The sequence below is a fragment of the Scomber japonicus genome, chromosome 18, assembly GCF_027409825.1.
Source record: "Scomber japonicus isolate fScoJap1 chromosome 18, fScoJap1.pri, whole genome shotgun sequence".
In the NCBI taxonomy this organism is placed as follows: domain Eukaryota; kingdom Metazoa; phylum Chordata; class Actinopteri; order Scombriformes; family Scombridae; genus Scomber; species Scomber japonicus.
In genome coordinates, this window is record NC_070595.1 from 10,900,578 (window position 1) to 10,917,056 (window position 16,479).

The 16,479-nt window shown below is 41.8% G+C and overlaps 3 protein-coding genes across 3 annotated transcripts in view; 2 read left to right on the forward strand and 1 right to left on the reverse strand.

Annotated features, from left to right (window-relative positions):
- Positions 1-4,713: 4,713 nt before the first annotated feature.
- Positions 4,714-7,620, forward strand: atf4b (activating transcription factor 4b). Its single transcript, XM_053338484.1, has 3 exons — positions 4,714-4,871; positions 5,601-6,062; positions 6,233-7,620. Exons 2-3 carry the CDS (start codon positions 5,705-5,707, stop codon positions 7,237-7,239), a joined length of 1,365 nt encoding a protein of 454 aa, XP_053194459.1. The 5' UTR covers positions 4,714-4,871; positions 5,601-5,704; the 3' UTR covers positions 7,240-7,620.
- Positions 7,621-10,639: 3,019 nt separating this feature from the next.
- si:dkey-110g7.8 (GTPase IMAP family member 8) lies at positions 10,640-14,550 on the reverse strand. The gene is made up of 6 exons (XM_053338660.1): positions 14,441-14,550; positions 13,083-13,641; positions 12,790-12,887; positions 12,535-12,666; positions 11,716-12,306; positions 10,640-11,499 (listed from the first exon to the last, which is right to left on the reverse strand). The coding sequence occupies exons 1-6, from the start codon at positions 14,469-14,471 to the stop codon at positions 11,426-11,428; spliced, it is 1,485 nt and encodes a 494-aa protein (XP_053194635.1). The 5' UTR covers positions 14,472-14,550; the 3' UTR covers positions 10,640-11,425.
- A 1,237-nt stretch (positions 14,551-15,787) lies between these two features.
- Positions 15,788-16,479, forward strand: part of adsl (adenylosuccinate lyase) — a 6,029-nt gene continuing 5,337 nt past the window's right edge. The window contains exon 1 of the mRNA XM_053337980.1: positions 15,788-16,031. Coding sequence (XP_053193955.1) covers positions 15,888-16,031 — 144 coding nt within the window. The 5' untranslated portion in view covers positions 15,788-15,887. The remainder of the gene's footprint in view (positions 16,032-16,479) is intronic.

The window sequence follows — 16,479 nt, forward strand, 5'->3', positions numbered from 1 at the left end:
GTGTAAACCCACAGCTGCCCAAACCCTCGAGAACAAACTACATGATGCCTGCGATCATCTCCTCTGATATCCCAAAGTCCGTCTATGAAGACCCACAAGCAAAGATGGTAAAAATAGATAATAGACTTTCCTGTTAACAGTATGAGTTTTGCCTTCTGGGAATTTTTATCCTATGACGTTCTTACACCTTTAGAGGAGATAAAGACGTTCAGAGTGACCAACAGGAATCTTACTGTAATTTACCTGAAGTTTCCTTTTCTTTGGTGCATTTTGGCATAGAGTTGATGAGTTCCCTTTAAACTATTTATTGCTGTAATTAAGCTGTGTACATCAGATCACATGCATATTAACAATGTTCATTCACTTCTGTTTTTTTTCAGCCTGCTCTCAGAGATGTTAAAGACAAGCCTGTACCTCCTCCCAGGACTAAAAAACCAAATACCCAGTGTAACACCAACAGCACTGTTAACTCTGTAGATCATTTTAGCAAAGAAACGGTGAGTTCAACAGTTGTTCAACAAGGTTTTGAAACCTGGTTAACTTATGATAGCATGTATTAATAAGTCATTTTCATGTCCACTTGTTATCAGACTTCCCAAGATAATGCATACCCTGCAGACCATAAGAGGCCTCGTCCTGTTCGTCCTGCTCCCAAGCCACCAGTGAAACCCACAGCAGCAGTCAACAGCAGCAGTTTACATTATAAGACTTCAAATACTGAGCCACCTGTGACGGTACATGATATTTTGATGAAAATAATGAATGAAAATAATCATATTCCTTTAATGATTGTTATACATCTTAAAGGAATAGTTTGTCATTTTGGAAAATATGATTACTTGTTTGTTTGCCAAGAGCTGGATGAGAAGATCAATACAGTCTTATGTCTTAAAATGTTGACATCAAGTGGGATGGGTTGCCAGGCAACCATCGGCTTCTCCAGGAAGTCACTACTGCCCGTATGGAACAGTCTGCCACTTTGATTTTTGTACAGATTCAGAATCTGTTGATTAGATTGTGTTGATTACAGGGAATACCCACCGTGAGAACCACTGGTCTAATCTAACCAGTCACGGACTTAAACTTCATATTTAACAAATGAAGGTGGAATTGATCTACTCATCTAGCTATGCAAGAAAGAAAATAAGCATATTTCCCAGAAAGACTATTCATTTAAAACCTCTGTTTGCATTATAATATTTTAGCTATTGAAATGTGCAAAATTTACGAAGACTAAATTTTTGAGTATATATTTTTTAACTTTCCTTTAACTTTTTTGTGATTATCAACACTAACAATATAAAATTGTCTGTTGTTCTAGCAGTAAAAACTATATCTTACCTCCTCAATTTCTCTAGTCTCCGGCTATCACTGAGAAAGCACCTTGTTCTCCCCCCCGGCCTGCACTCCCCCCTCCCTCTTACTACAATGAAAAACAATCAACAACCCTGCCGAAATCTAAGGTAAGGGCTCACATTTTTCTCCTTTTCACTTCCTCCTAATATTTACTCAACACATCAGACTCCTTGGAGACACATCTGAAGGTTAATGACATTATACAATAGAAATGAACATATTAAAATAAGTAAGAAACTGCCTTTGCCTGACCTATGTTTGTTTTTGTTTTCTATCTTGTTAATATTTTCTTGGATAGAGTGACACAGACCTGGAGAATCCACGCAGGACGCATTCTGCAATGGTAAATTACTTCTAGATTACTTTAGAGTTTTAGTCATACTTTTGGTTGTTATTTTTATCATTAGTCCAACTCATGAATCAACAGCCTAGACGTCAGCAAACCTTCCACGGAAATAGAAAAGTCACAGTATGACAATGTGAATGTACTTGATTTTCAGGCTACAGGCACTTACAGACCTACAGTCCAGCCTCGTCCTGCTCATCTCAGGCAGACCTCCCTCCCCAGCCCTTCCTCAGCGTGTGAAACATTGCCTTCACAGGTATGTTACGTAGGTGATGAAGTGTGCTTGGACTGTTGCCAAAACAGTAACAAAAGGTCTCTAACAAATACATTTGTCATGCTGTCATGGGAAACCACATTTTTTGAAGTCTTCACTTTTCTATTCTGGATTTAACACAGTTAAAAAATCATGTTGTTTAAAAAACATTGTTTTTTCCACCAAAAAACTTCAATTACCTTGCTTGAAAAATCTTAAAATGATGTCTACTCCCTCATTGAAAGCAAGGGTATCTATAAAAATGTACAGACAATATAAATGATCCTACCAGGTAATAATATCTAGATTAAATGAAAATAACTGTTTCTTGGTTCTTAGTGTAAATTTGTCAAACTACTGATGTCATTATAAGTCTGTTCTAGAGAAAAGCAAATGAATCATTGTAAAATAGAATGAAGAAACAAATGAATTTTGTTTGTACATAACAGAACAGACCACCACCACCTTCATTCAGACCACCACCCCCACCCTCAGTAAGAAAACCTTCAACGTCATCATACAGTGAAGGAGAGTATCCACTTTACCTGGAAGTTCTGACAGAGGATAGTGATGAGACGGTAAGAGAGACAGTGCACTGCACACAGTATATATAAAAACACACACACACAACGCACACACACACACACTCATTTATATTAGGCAATGGTGTACGTTATTTAATTTCCGATATATTGATCTGTTTCTATCAAACAGTACCAGAGGACGTCAACACCTTGCCCTGAAGAACCCCAAAGATGCCGTTTCTCTTCATATCAACAAAGCACAGATGACTCAGAGGTAAGCCTTATATTCAAATAAACAGTTCACACCTACAAAATGTGCTTGAGAAGTTAGAGAGCAATATCAAAACCATCATGAATAAAATCTTCTTTCTTTTCTTTTTCTCAGGAGATTTATGGGATGTTGAGATGGTTGAAAATAGTGTCAAGTAAGTATAAAATGTTACCTGTTAGATTGATATTGTTTCTATATCCTGAAAACTAAGAAACGAGAGAAGGATCAATCTTTTTTCATTAACTGCCAGTTATGTGTATTAATTCACTTAAAAATAAATGTGAAAAAAACAGTCAGTCCTCAGTGACAAAGAATGTCATCAAAGTGTACATTATCTAATCTACAGTATCTCTGTGCTGACATTCCAACAGAACCTGATTACTTGACTCCGTCACTGTACGGTCTGAGTGTAGAGGAGGAGATCAGGTAACTGGCATGTGAATTCTTTCTTTGGAACTTGCAGTGTCATTTTGACTCTATTAGTTTTGTGTCATCATATTTGTATTTCTTTCTAAGGTGGGATTTATACATTAATAAATATAACATATATCAAATGATATAGGTTTAGAATTATATACCATTGTTACTGGATGTGTCATTTTCATTGAATACATAATTACAACATGAACTTCTGTGTAGCAGCTTAAATGTTAATGGTTTAAATTTGTATAATTAATATGAAGTTATACAAAATCTAGATTTAGAGCTAGATCAAGAACTACATGAAACTTGTGTTAAGCTTTTTCTGTTACTTTCTCTATGCAGGTTATTTAATGAGAGAGCCATGCATGTGAAAAAGGCCCTGCGTCTCTACAACCTTCTCATGGTGAAACGCAATGAAATGGTGCGGGATCACATCTCAGGGTTTACCTCTATAACAGAAGGCATGGATAAGGGGCAGCAGACGATGAAAAACATGGGTATTGCTGGAGGCACCACGGGCGCTGTGGGAGGGGTGACTGCAGTGGTGGGTATTGCCTTAGCTCCCATGACCATGGGTGTCTCATTAATTGCCACAGCTATTGGTGCAGGTATGGTGGCGGGGGCTGGGGGCATGGGCGCCAAAGCTGCCAAGGTCAAAAACAAGACTGTGAATAGGACGGCAGTTAAGAAACTAGTCGACGACTACATGGCAAATATTGCTGATGTGGAACATTGTTTGGATTTTATCCTCTCTGGGATGAATGAGCTGCGAAGGCATGATTCAGGCAGGTTACAGAGGGCAGGAGCCAAGCCTGATGCAGTGGAAATGGCATATCTGTCACAGTATGTGTATAGGTGTACCATGAACAACAGTAGGAGGACCTCTGTTGCACACACAGCTGGGATGTCATCTGAGAGACTACTTCAGGCTTTTGCTCAAGAAATGGATCAGTATTTTAAAGAGGAGAAGCTGAAGCAGTCCACTAAGAACAAGTTTTCAGCTAGAGTTCTTCTGCTGGCTCAAAATCTGCAGGATGAATTGAATTACCTGAATAGTATGTGGGAAATGTTTTGTTGAGAGAAACAACTATGTGTGTGTGTGTGTGTGTGTGTGTGTGTGTGAGAGAGAGAGAGAGAGAGAGAGAGAAAGAGAGATGATGATGATGTTGTTAATGATTAGCCTACATTTGGTGATTATAAAAGCTACATGTAACATGACATTTTAATTTAAAAAAATAAACGCTACAAACCTTCTCTGAAGTCTGTGTCTGATTAAGTAAAGTCAGGGTTAGTTCAACCACCTGTTATGAAAAACTGTAAAGTAATGGAAATGGATATTTTCATTATAAATTAATTTAATCTTGTATTAATAAAACAATAGTGCGTGACTTTGTAAAGTCCAGTACCAGTTAATACTGTTTAAGACAATAAACATGCGTGGGATGGACCATACAAACTAAGGCGGAGCGATATTACAGGCAGTGCGGAAGGATACCGGCTGTCGTAGCTTTAGCTTTTTAATAGTACCGTGCCACACCATTCGCCATTTTCCATCCTGAGTAAACCGAGAATCAGCATTGCCGGACATCGCTCTTTTTGCCGAAATGGCAGTGTAAACGTGTGCCGCGACCCAGCAGCAGCCAACAAAACAGTGCATCCAACCAGTGCACTGAGTTACTTCTACTTAATCAACATGTCGTAAGTATTATTTTTGTAACATTTGGTCGATGACAGCTGCCCGGCCTAGAGTGGGCGTTAAACCAAATCTTAATGAATTCCACTTGTTTTTGACCGTTTACTGTCTAATTTTACATACATTCAGTCTACTAGATTGAAATAATTAGGCTACTTGGTGGTAAGGTATATAAAGAGGATTAATCAGGAAGATGACGCAACACTACACCTTAAACCCAAATGTTGCATTTCCTAATTGGCCCTAATGTTTTCGTTACGCTGTATATATGTAGCGAAATGTGTCATATATTCGTCAAGAAAAGATATAAGAGTTGTTACATTTGTATTAAACTCAGTTGTTGTTGTTATTTCTGAGTGCCAACGTGGCAGTCAAGAAAATGGTTCGTTTCCTCTTAGTGTCAAAATGGCGGCTTTATGTGGGCGGGTGGAGAACAATAGTGTGACTGTGTTTCAGTAAGGGAGGGTGGCGGACAGTGTGACCCCATTTGCAAGCAGACTGACGTCAGAGTCACAAGACTCATAGCTGGGTAGAAACACGTGATGTGTTGTAGGTGCATTGCAGTGATGGGGGCAGTGTTGTGCAGAAATGTGAGGCTTTGCCTTGTGACATCAGAACCATTGTTTTCATACTTGCACTACTTTTTTGTTAGGTTTTATTAACAATAATAAATAATTTCTTTACTTTCAATTAACTAATTTTTAACGCAAATGTGTTCTTTTTCCTTTGCCCAGGTCCTACGTGGAAACCCTCAGCACTGCTGCATTCGACAGCATAAAAGAGTTCGACGCTTTCCTAGCATCGTCACATTCTCCATTTGTGACCAACAACAGCCACTATGACCATGATGATGACAAACTCACAGTTTGGCCTGGAAGACATGGAGGCCCTTCTCTGGGAGCCTTCCTCTCCCATGGCTGACGCCATAGGCTCCATGTTATTACACCCTGACCAAGAAGAACAACACGAAGGAGGAGGGTCCTCAATGGAGGGGGCCACATCACCTGTGTCATCCCTCACCTCCTCATCGCTGTCTTCTTCCTCTCCTCCTCCCTTCTACTCACCTCCTCCCTCACCACCGGCCGTCCTCCTCCATGGGGACAAAGTCGGGACTGAGTCTGAATTGCTCTCCCTCCCCTGGTTGGGCCACTCCGATCAGCTGAGATGTACCCAGACAGTCTCAGATTGTGGCAAAGGTAATGACTGTAAATTAATGTTAATTTCCAGAAAGTAACTCTTCATGTACACCTTTTATAACATCTTTGAAATACTTGTCTAACACCATCTCTGTATAAGCAATCAGCACCAACTGTGGGGGGAAAAAAACCAATAGCTCATTAATATTGTGCCTCATTTTCCTTCACAGAGGATGCGTTTGTTGACCTGGACTGGATGGCCGAAAGGATGGATCTGAGCGAGTTTGACCTGGACTCCCTGATTGGCTCATGCAGTCCTGCTGAAGAGTCCCCCAGTTCACCAGAAGACCTCCTGGCCTCCCTGGATTGCCCCATGGAGCTTGACTCCCTGCCAATACCTGCTCTCTCAACTCCTGCACTCTCAAGTCTTCCCACTGCTTCTCCTCCAAGTATTCTTCCTGTCACCCTTCCCTCAGTCTGTTCAGATCCTCCTGCCATTCCAGCTGTTGAGCCTGCATCCCACATTGATGGGCAGGAGGTCCCTTCCCCTTCCCTGTGTGTCCCAGAGCCACAAGAGGAGTTGGAAATCAAATCTGAGCCTGCCTCCCCTGGCCCCTCTTCCCATTTGGTTGACTCTCCCTCCTCCCCAGTCTATACCTTGGACCTGGGCAGTGAAGTGGATGTCTCGGAGAGTGAGGTGAAGCCAGTGGTAGCTTCTGTGGTCCCTCAGGTCCCGAGGCTCGTACTCTCCCTATCACCAACCCGTATTGTCCTGGTTCTGGCTCCCAAAAATGAAATTGGGATCACCACCACCACTGTAACCACCACTTCAGAGGTCATTCACTCCTCTCCTCCAGCCTCCCCTCCACCAAGTTCCTCCAGAAGCAGACCATACCCCGAGCCCAAATATAAAGCCAGCTTAGTCTCCCCCAGTGCCACCAGTGTCAAAGTAAAGACCCTCCCAGGTGCAGGTGGAGAGGAAAGGACATCTTTGAAGGTGGTAAAGAACAAGAAACTTAAGAAGATGGAGCAGAATAAGACAGCTGCCACTCGTTACCGGCAGAAGAAGAGAGCTGAGCAGGAATCGCTTTTGTCAGAGCATGAAGTCCTGGAGAGGAAGAACATGGAGCTGACTGAGAAGGCTGAATCCATGGCTAGGGAGATTGAGTACCTTAAAGAGCTGATGGCAGAGGTGCGCACGGCCAGGACCAAAAAAGGTCTTAGTGCTGACCCCTAGTGGTTGAACCGAACAATGACAGATAATGTGTGTGAGAAGAAGTGGATGATGGAGAAAGGGGTTCATCAGTGTACTATGTGTTCTGTCCACACAGCTTGTCATCGATGCACATCCCAGTAAAACCAATGTTTGTCAACATATTTCCTTTTGTAATATCTAACACTGGTATTAAATATAGAGTATAGTCACGCTCAGTAGTTTTATGGGAACAAGTATTTTCCATTCAGTATATAATCTTGTGTGTTCTTTATGATGTGTATATACATTTCTCATATATCCTGTCAGTAATGTCACACTGGGATGTCTTTTTTAAAGTTTTAAAAAGATTATAGTATAACCAGATCATCTGTATTATGAATCTCTTAATAAAGAGTCTTAAAACTAACTTCAGTTATGTGGTGTGGTTTTTTTTTTAAATGATTTTTTCCTCTGGGAAGCAATGATGTTAATTTACAGGGTAGTGTTTTATTTATTTTTTTACTTTGGAACATTTAATACAATTACTACATACTAGTAAATCTACACATCACTGTTTAGGGTATATGCAGCGTGTATAGATCATGAATGCCTCTATATGAAAATAGATCCTATAGCATAGCAAGTGTGGTTAGCCTGGAAGACCACACCACAGGTTTGAATTAAAACAAAAGATACACTGGAGTGCAGATGAGTTGTACATAACACGCACAATAGACCATAGTCTGTTTGCAATGTAACCTTTTCTCTTACAAAGAGTATTTGTTCTCCATCTGATTATTGACCACAATGAGCCAGTGGGTGTCTGTGTGAGGGGAGCCTCTTTTCAAACAAAAAACCTCTGAGGATAATAGAGCCCGCCTGACTGGCAGTGTGTGACAGATGCATGGGTATTAAATTAACTGACAGTCATGTGAAGTCAGAGAGGCCATTTCTAAATAGAAAGTTTGAGGGGAAAAGAAACTTGTGTATATTGTCTTCTGTTCACTTGAGACACTTTCTCAAGTTTGTGTGCGTAAGAGAAAACATTTTGTATTTGTTAGTCTGTAGGAGAATGAAAAAGGCTTGCAAGAGGGGTATAAAAAAAGAGTGCTGACTTCGGCACAGCTGAATGATTTTACGAAGAAAAATGTGTGCATTCAGCCTACAACTGGGCCTTGATGAGCGCACTCTAATTGGTCCAGGCTTTCCTGCAGATAGTTTGGGGACAATCCATATTTGGAGGTGTGCCAAACTTAAGATGCTGTAGAGCTATTTATAATAGGAAGAACATTTCTACTGGACAAAACAACTTGCCATTGATCTTCCTTATGTAAATGTCTTCCTTTTAAAAGGGTAACATAAGATGTTAGATGGCCTAGAACATTCATTTAACTTTGAAACAATGCTAACCATACACAATAACAGTAAAATGAAATTCAAAGTAAACCCCTGGTTTATATTGCATTGAAAGAAAAGGGCAAACTCAGTTTATTTAGACTAACCTTGAACTCCTTTTTTCTTTTTTCTTTTTTTTACAGAATTCTTAACAGTGACAGATTAAGCAGCCAAGATGAATAGAAACCTACAAAAAGTAAATTGTAGTTTTTCTGTTTCAAAGGATCAATGATCATGACTGCAGTTGGTTTTCAAGAGTAGAAGTACAGACACTTTATGTACTAACAGCAGCTTTTCTTTGGTAAGGTACAACTCAGTTAATGATAAAACAAATCAAATGATATAAAACAAAGTCTTTTTTGTGTGAACCCTCATGACAGCCTTAGACTTATTTTTATGCAATTTCACTTTAAACTCTGAGAATGGAGAATGTAATTCTAAAATACAGTCATATTGCAGATAAAGATGTATTATTTCACATTGTTTAAAAATGATTTTTCTTATACTTATACTTTTACTTATCCACATAGTACTTGCATAGTACATAATCACAAAGTACTATGGACTATGGTGGATGACAATTCCTCTTGATACAGTGCCACCTAGTGACAATACTAGGTGTGCACAATGCACAATTACTACTTCCTCAACAGAGGAGTTGTCTGAATAAATTGGTGTTATTATGCCATAAGACTAATAATAAGATGACAGCCAGAAATACACAACAATATATACATATCTTTTATTGTTGTCTGAGAATGAACAAAGTACTGATGACGCAATCACCATTTAGGAAGGACCACACAGGAAGTAACGTCACTTTGGCTACAGTAAAGTGGTAGAACTTACACAGTGCAAAATACTCCGCTAAAAGCTACAATGTAATGTTTTTCACACTGTAAATATACACTGCTTTGACAACATGGATAGTGGATATGTGGAGTGGGACTCTAGGATTCAAATGAACGTTGGAAATATCCTCATATCAAATTGTAAAGTCATGCTTGTCACACTAAGTGCCGCGGTAGCCTACATCACTAGATGAAGCACAGAGTCAGTAAGCATAAAGGAAGCAGTGTCAGGGTATCTTTTATAGGCTACATCATTTGTATAAAAATTTACAGCATGGCAGTGGTATTGGTCATGTATATGCCTTCATGTGTACCCATAAAGTACGTTTCAGTGTTTCTTTTTTCCACTTATATTTTTTTGCAGCTGTAAAGGCGGGATGTGATGTTATATCAGAAATTCACATGGACTTGCTCAAGCAAGATTCAGAGAAGTAAGAAGTGAGGTTGCCATCAACTCTTTAGGCACTCATTTATCTGCATGCGTTGTCTTAACATGCCTCTGAGAGCTGAGTATATATAGAGATATATTATTTTTTTCAAAACATCACTATTGATGTCAGGAGCAGATGTCTCAATGATGTACAAAAAGTTGTCAGGTAGTAAAAGCCCTATGTGAGCTCGAATGATTCATGAGGTTATGTTGTTTCTGTAGCATGCGAAAGCTTGATGTAATCTATAGGATACTGCCCTGCCGCAGGGCTGTACTCCCACTCTCACGCTTTGATGCTGAGGCACGTAGCTGAATCTATCTGTCGATAAATGCACTGGGTGCATGACCACAAACAGTGAAGAGGAACCAGCCCGAGCTTCTCCACGGGGATCTTAAGACCGCACATTGTTTCAATACAGCCTTTTCTAAACTGTTTTTAGCATGAATGCTACAGCAGAGGTGGGCTAATAATGTCCATTTACTGATTTAATGGGCTAAACTGATTATTTTAACATGAGACGACCAACAGAAAACAACTACTCAGATTAACTTAAATTTAAATTAATATGTAACTCCTCTCTTGCAGTCAGCTTAATCAACATTCCTGTAAATGTTCCAGATTTTTGGAGCAGAAGCTAACCAAATCTTAATGAAGAAAATTCACTTTAATATATTTCGGGAGACATCAGAGAGCATGTTTCATATCTGAAGGTGCACAAACAACTCTCAAGGTTCTAATCTACACATTATCATCTTTTGTCACACTGCTCATGTTTTGGTTCAATGTTGAAAGGGCTGCTTTCACTCATTTCCTTTGCATCCTTTGATTTAACTGAAACTCAAATGGCACATGATGTAGAAGGGGATGACAGTAAAATCCAGTAAAATTGTATATATGGCACAAGACATACATTGGGACGTTCTTCTTAGTCTTGCAACAACAAAGAGAGTGGCAAACTTACTTCACACATGAGTGCTTCCACAACATTTGAGTGCTCCTGATAATATTATCTTCTTAAACATATTCCTTCTTGGTTTTGATGTTAGCTGAAGGCAAAGTGAAAAACCACTAACTGCGCTCTCAACTTGTAATGTGAAACTGATCAGTGCAATCTGAACATAGAGTTACAATGACGAGTAATTCTTTACTCTGCAGTGTTGAAACAGGGTCTCTTTAGCAGCAGTTGATTTCTGTGAACATGCTCATGAACAGGGATCGAGCTCTTGTCCCTTGAAGCAGAAGCAGAAGATTTCTCCTCCTCTGGTTTGAGGAGAACATTTAATGTCAGACGTGGTTATTCATTAGCCCCAGTCGAGCTTTGCTCAGTGATAAGAAAGTTCAGGTGTTTCTTTACATTTCTAACAAAGAGATACTCATCACGAGACTCCTGTTCCAAACCTTTTGCTGTATCTCAGTTTTCTCCTCAGAACTCCTCAGAGTCTAAGAGGGAAATCTGGATGAGGTTTCAGTTACATGAGGTGATGTTTGGGCCTATTGAAGACTCAGAACAAGGGTAAAAAGCCAGACCACTTTCCTTTTGCTACGATCGTGTCACTGGAGCTGGCATCCTCTACAGTCGTCCTCAGGCTCGGTGTTGTCAGACGAGTAGGAGCTCTCCTCACTCACTGTCAAATACAACACAGTTATATTAGTCCTGGACTCAACAGGTCTGTTATATGGTAAGTTGATGATTGGACACACAAACAGCACACAGTGAAATGCAATAAAAAAGATGTTTTTATGTGTTCATATATGTGTATTTCAAATGCAACACAGTAGAAAATCACTGCCTACTGATTATCTTTGCAAAATGTGTTTGGAAATAATAAAGTGTGACTTACACCATTCGGTCTGTATGGGGAGGAAGGCCTTGTCACCGTTTTCCCTAATCATCTCCTCGATCTTATCCAACAGGACAGAGACACTCCTGTCCTTTCCAGGAACCTTACTGTCCAGGACGTGATAATAGTTTCCACAGTACTCAAGCAGTCTTTGCAGCTCACGCCCGCCTCTGAGAATGTGCTCTTCTATGGGCGTGCGACCCAGCCAGTCGCCACAGCTGAACAGTATCATGGTGTGGAGGCATGCGTTGTCGCCAAACAGAGTCTCTATGTGAGCCAGAAGTGTTCGCCTCTTCCTAGCAGTAAGGGATGAGACAACCGGGAGGACCAGCAGCAGGGTGTGGGGTCCCGGTCTCAGGAGGGCAGCGCCACGCTGTGACTCTTGGCGGATGCGCTTCGGTGTTCGCCTCACTGAGAACCAGTCCCATCCTGGGGTGTCGACTATAGTGACCCTGCGACCAGACACGAGCGCCTGCCTCCTAAGGCACAGCTCCGTCTCCTGGCCCGACTCAAAGAAACGACGGCCTAGGATGGCGTTCCCCACTGAGCTCTTTCCAACTCCCTTCCAGCCCAACAACAGCACTCTCAACTCTGCACACACATGCAACCAGATGGATAGACATGGAGAAACATGGCCAAAAGAAAACCCAATAGGAATAAAAAGAAAGAAAAGGGGGAAAAAAATAATATTATTTGACCAATCAATTCAGTTCATCAATCAAATTGTTTTCCTAGGCGTTGCGACACGTGCACTCATCTCTCTCTCTCACTGTATGAATCACTTACACACCAACACAGACATACACAGCTCCCTCGTACCTCTGGGAGGTCCTCCGATCATCTGCTCCCTCTGTCTGGCGTGCTCCTCCATCCTCATCCTCTCTTCCTCCAAAGCTCTCCTGGCCTGCTCTTCCTCTAGCAAAATCAGCTCATTCACCTCAAAGTACCAGCCTGCATAAACAACAGCAATGAATGATCTATTAAACTGTTTTCAATCAGCTTTTGTAACACAATTGGTTTGTTCATTAATGTCATACAGTATCATTTAGTGTAAGCTATGAAATCCAGCCAAACCTTGGTTGTCAGTGATCATTTCCTCCACCTTTTCCATCAGCTCGGGCACCTGTGTGTTGTCCTCAGTTTCTTTCCGAGTGTTATCAAAAGGATGGTACCTGCAGGTGGAAAAACAAGTTGAAATGAGATCATGCAGGAGTCACCTTGTTAAGCTGTCTACTGAACCACTGTCACAAGACTAACAAGGACTTGATACAGACAAGAGTGAAGGGATTTGCGTTTAGAGGCTTTTGTAAAATCAAAATGAGAGAAAGGGAAAGAAAGCAAACAGATATCCAGAGAAGACACTTTACCTGCTTCCACACCTCTCCACCAGCCACTGCAGGGCCTCTCCAGTGTTTGCTATGTGCTCCTCGATGAAGACACCTTTTGGCAGCTTGTCCATCCCAGTAAAGAGCACCATCGAGTACCTCCATGTCCCTCCACCCAGGGCCCCTAGCTGCTCCTCTGCGGCCCTCCTCTGTGTATCAGTGAAAGGCTGTGTGACGGACACCACCAGCAGTATTGCGTGGGGTCCAGGAGGGCAGAGAATGGCCCCCATGCATGGCCCCTCACTATCCAGGCTAGGCGGAGCCCGTAGAGGGGTGTCTGACTCGGCACCAGCATCATCATTGTTGTTGTCAGCTTCAGTGTTGTCCTCCGGGTTGCTGGGGATGATCCACGGCGGGGTGTCAACCACGGTGACCCGTCGGCCGTAGATCTCCGTCTGGCCCACGTTACTGTGAGTGGTCTCTGCTCCTGCGTCAAAGACCTCGTCCCCCAGGATGGTGTTGGCGGTGCAGGTCTTGCCTGACTGTGGCCCTCCCAGGATCAGTAGTCTGCGCTCAGGGGGGTGTCGACCCCTGGGGTCCCCTGTTGTAACACAGAAAGGTCAGACTAAAAGTTCCTTTTGGCTCTTCTTCCATGTGTCAAATGTGGTCATTATTACAACAGTTGGCTCTCAGAGGAAGTTATTCCTAACCTTTATCCCTGTCCCTCCAGTAAGTATTGTCTCCTGGCTTGTCCCCAAAGTGCTTTTTGGATACAGGGAAACTAATACGTTCTTTCCACTGCAAAACATCCCTCTCCTGCTCCTAGACATGCACTCTCCCTAATTTCTGTCCTCACTCCTTACTTTCCCCCTATGTACTACCTTCTCCTTTATTGCCTCTTTTTTCATCCATGCCCTTATCCTCCTGTCTAACCTCTCTTCTCAGCATGCCTCCTTTTTGTTCTCCTCTCCTTCACCTTTGGGTCATAGAGCAGGAACCTTGGACTCTTTTCAGAGAGGATGTCATGTGGATAGAATATGATTTACTTTGACTGAGAGTTACATGAAGGGGATAAATGTTTTGATAAAATGGCAGCGCAGAAGAGTATGAATATTCAGCGGATGCGAAGAGGAACAACGCCTGCTCTGCAAGGATGATAAGAGGGGAGATGATGGGGAGGAGAGGGAAGTTTATTGATTTACCCCTGTTACTCACTGCCGATGACACTTTCCATGTGAGCTGCTAAACACAGGAAGTTGACTCCAGCAACAGTGTCCCAGTATTGAAGATGTTTGGTCCTAGCATGAAATGGTGCTGAATGCTCCCTCCCACTCTCTGGATGCTGTGACTAAACAAATGATGATAACTGGAGGTGCGGCAAAGGATGAAAACCCACTTACCAGTGTCAGAGGCAGAGGACACAGCAGCCATCTTGTGTGTAGAACCTCTGGCTTCCTCCTCCTCAGCCCCCCTCCTCCTTCTCCTTCTCGCCTCCACGGTGGCTTCCTCTTCTTGCCTCTTCAGAAAGAGGAGTGCGCGGCGGCGATGGGTCCTGAGTGGCGTGCGAAAGGCTGGCAGCTCAAATGCTTCTTGGCTCTCTCTTTCACTCTAACCCTCATTCTACTGCAGTGTAACTCACTCTATCTTCTGTTTCCTGTGTCTACCGCTGCCTCCCTTTCTCTCGTCATTCCTCCTTTGCTATTCAACCTCTCTCTCTCTTTTTTGTAATCTATTATCCTCCACACACCCCCACCTCACTATGTCTCTTTTCTGTCCTTTCCTCTGTCTCCTCTCCCACCCCGTTTCCTCGTCTTCCAGCGTTCCTTGTTTTGTCTTACTTATCTGTCCAAGCAGAGCTGAAAGATTGTGCAATGCAGGAGACTGGAAGCCAAAACCACCCCTGCAGCAGCAGTTACAAGACGTCTAGTCATTTTCTGAGGAAATACAGAGGAAGCTGTTCCTCCCACTCTCGTATCACACAGCAGCAGCAGCAGTGTGGCTCTGTATGCAGACTGCAGTCAGGAGGACAGATAGAAAGATGGATAGACAGAGAGAGGGAGAGACATAGAAGAGAGAGAGAGAGAGAAAAAAAAGGGAGAGAGAGCACTCTGTTCTGTTTACAGCTGAATGTATTCCCCAGCTGCTGCATCATGCACAAACACACTATTTTTTATGCCTCCAGACAATGGAAAAACTGTGAGTCAGGGAAGGGATGCATACTGCATGAATAAATTTAAATATTGATATAAGACATGTATCCACAGCTTAAATAATATACATAAAAGCTCCCATAAATAGCAACTTCAAATGTTATCCAGATTCAAAGCACTGTCATCTCAGTGTGAATAATTCCTGCGTGGTGCATCACGATTATGTCATGTGTAGCAGAAAAAAACACCATGCCTTAGCTCATCATTGGCTCCTTTACAGGTTAATTACGTGTTACAACGCGCGATACGTACACGGACCCAAGGAACTGACGTAAGATCGAGTGTTAAAATGTACATTAACTGTGTGCACTTTATAGAAAACAACATTTTGTAACGTTTGTTTGCATGCTTTCGTGTATTGGAGCGTAGTTTTAACGTGTTAAGGTCATGGCTGCTTTTTTAAAAAACAAAATACAAGACAGTAATTAATCAAATGTTCCCACCACGCTGGCGTGCACCGTCACCACGTTTTACGTCAGGCCGGAAGTAATTTTTACGTTTTTCACGCGCGGATTGTCCATGTGAGTGTCTTAGCTTGAAGTCAGCTGTCGTTTGTTAGTGTGTGTTTGTGTGTGTGTGTGTGAAGTTACAGGGCAGAACCTCTCTTTTTTTACGGTCACCATCTCCTCTGACAACCATGGCAGCAGCCGACGAGTTCATGAAGTACCGTTCCCCGCTGGTGTCGAGATATGCCAGCAAAGAGATGGCCTACAACTTCAGTGACAGGAAGAAATTCACAACATGGAGGAAGCTGTGGATTTACCTGGCTAAAGCTGAGAAGGTTTGACACATTGTTAGCTGGAATTAACAACCAGAGCATGTGCCCTGACTATTAAATGTGTGTTTATATTCACACTTTTGTCAAGCTTTATAAGTCTTATGAACTAAAGTTTCGACCTTCAGAGACATATCAAGTTCCCTGTTCTAAATATAAAGTTAAAGAGGACCCTAAGGGCTCCATGAGACCTATGTACAGCTGTCTCCTTATTGTAATATGCGGCAAGCAGAAAAGCTACATATGTAGTATGCATTAAAACACTTTGCAGTATAAAGCTGGACTTACATTTTAGGAAAATATTGTATTAAATAGCTTTTATGTATATATGTATATATTTGTGTATGTAGCCTATATAACAGTGAAATTAGGCATTTTCATTTAAATATGCGCTTATGACTTATGACTAGCTATTACAATGTTATGTTTATTTTCCAGTATACCAAATAGTATT

What these genes read in the sequence shown, in the direction of transcription:
- atf4b (XM_053338484.1), top strand. Translation starts at nt 5,705, where the DNA reads ATGACCATGATGATGACAAACTCACAGTTTGGCCTGGAAGACATGGAG. An exon ending in AGTCTCAGATTGTGGCAAAG is followed by an intron (nt 6,063 to 6,232) that starts GTAATGACTGTA and finishes TTTCCTTCACAG; the next exon opens with AGGATGCGTTTGTTGACCTG.
- si:dkey-110g7.8 (XM_053338660.1), bottom strand. Translation starts at nt 14,471, where the DNA reads ATGGCTGCTGTGTCCTCTGCCTCTGACACTG. An exon ending in GTGGAGAGGTGTGGAAGCAG is followed by an intron (nt 12,888 to 13,082) that starts GTAAAGTGTCTT and finishes TTCCACCTGCAG; the next exon opens with GTACCATCCTTTTGATAACA. An exon ending in GATCGGAGGACCTCCCAGAG is followed by an intron (nt 12,307 to 12,534) that starts GTACGAGGGAGC and finishes ATGTGTGTGCAG; the next exon opens with AGTTGAGAGTGCTGTTGTTG.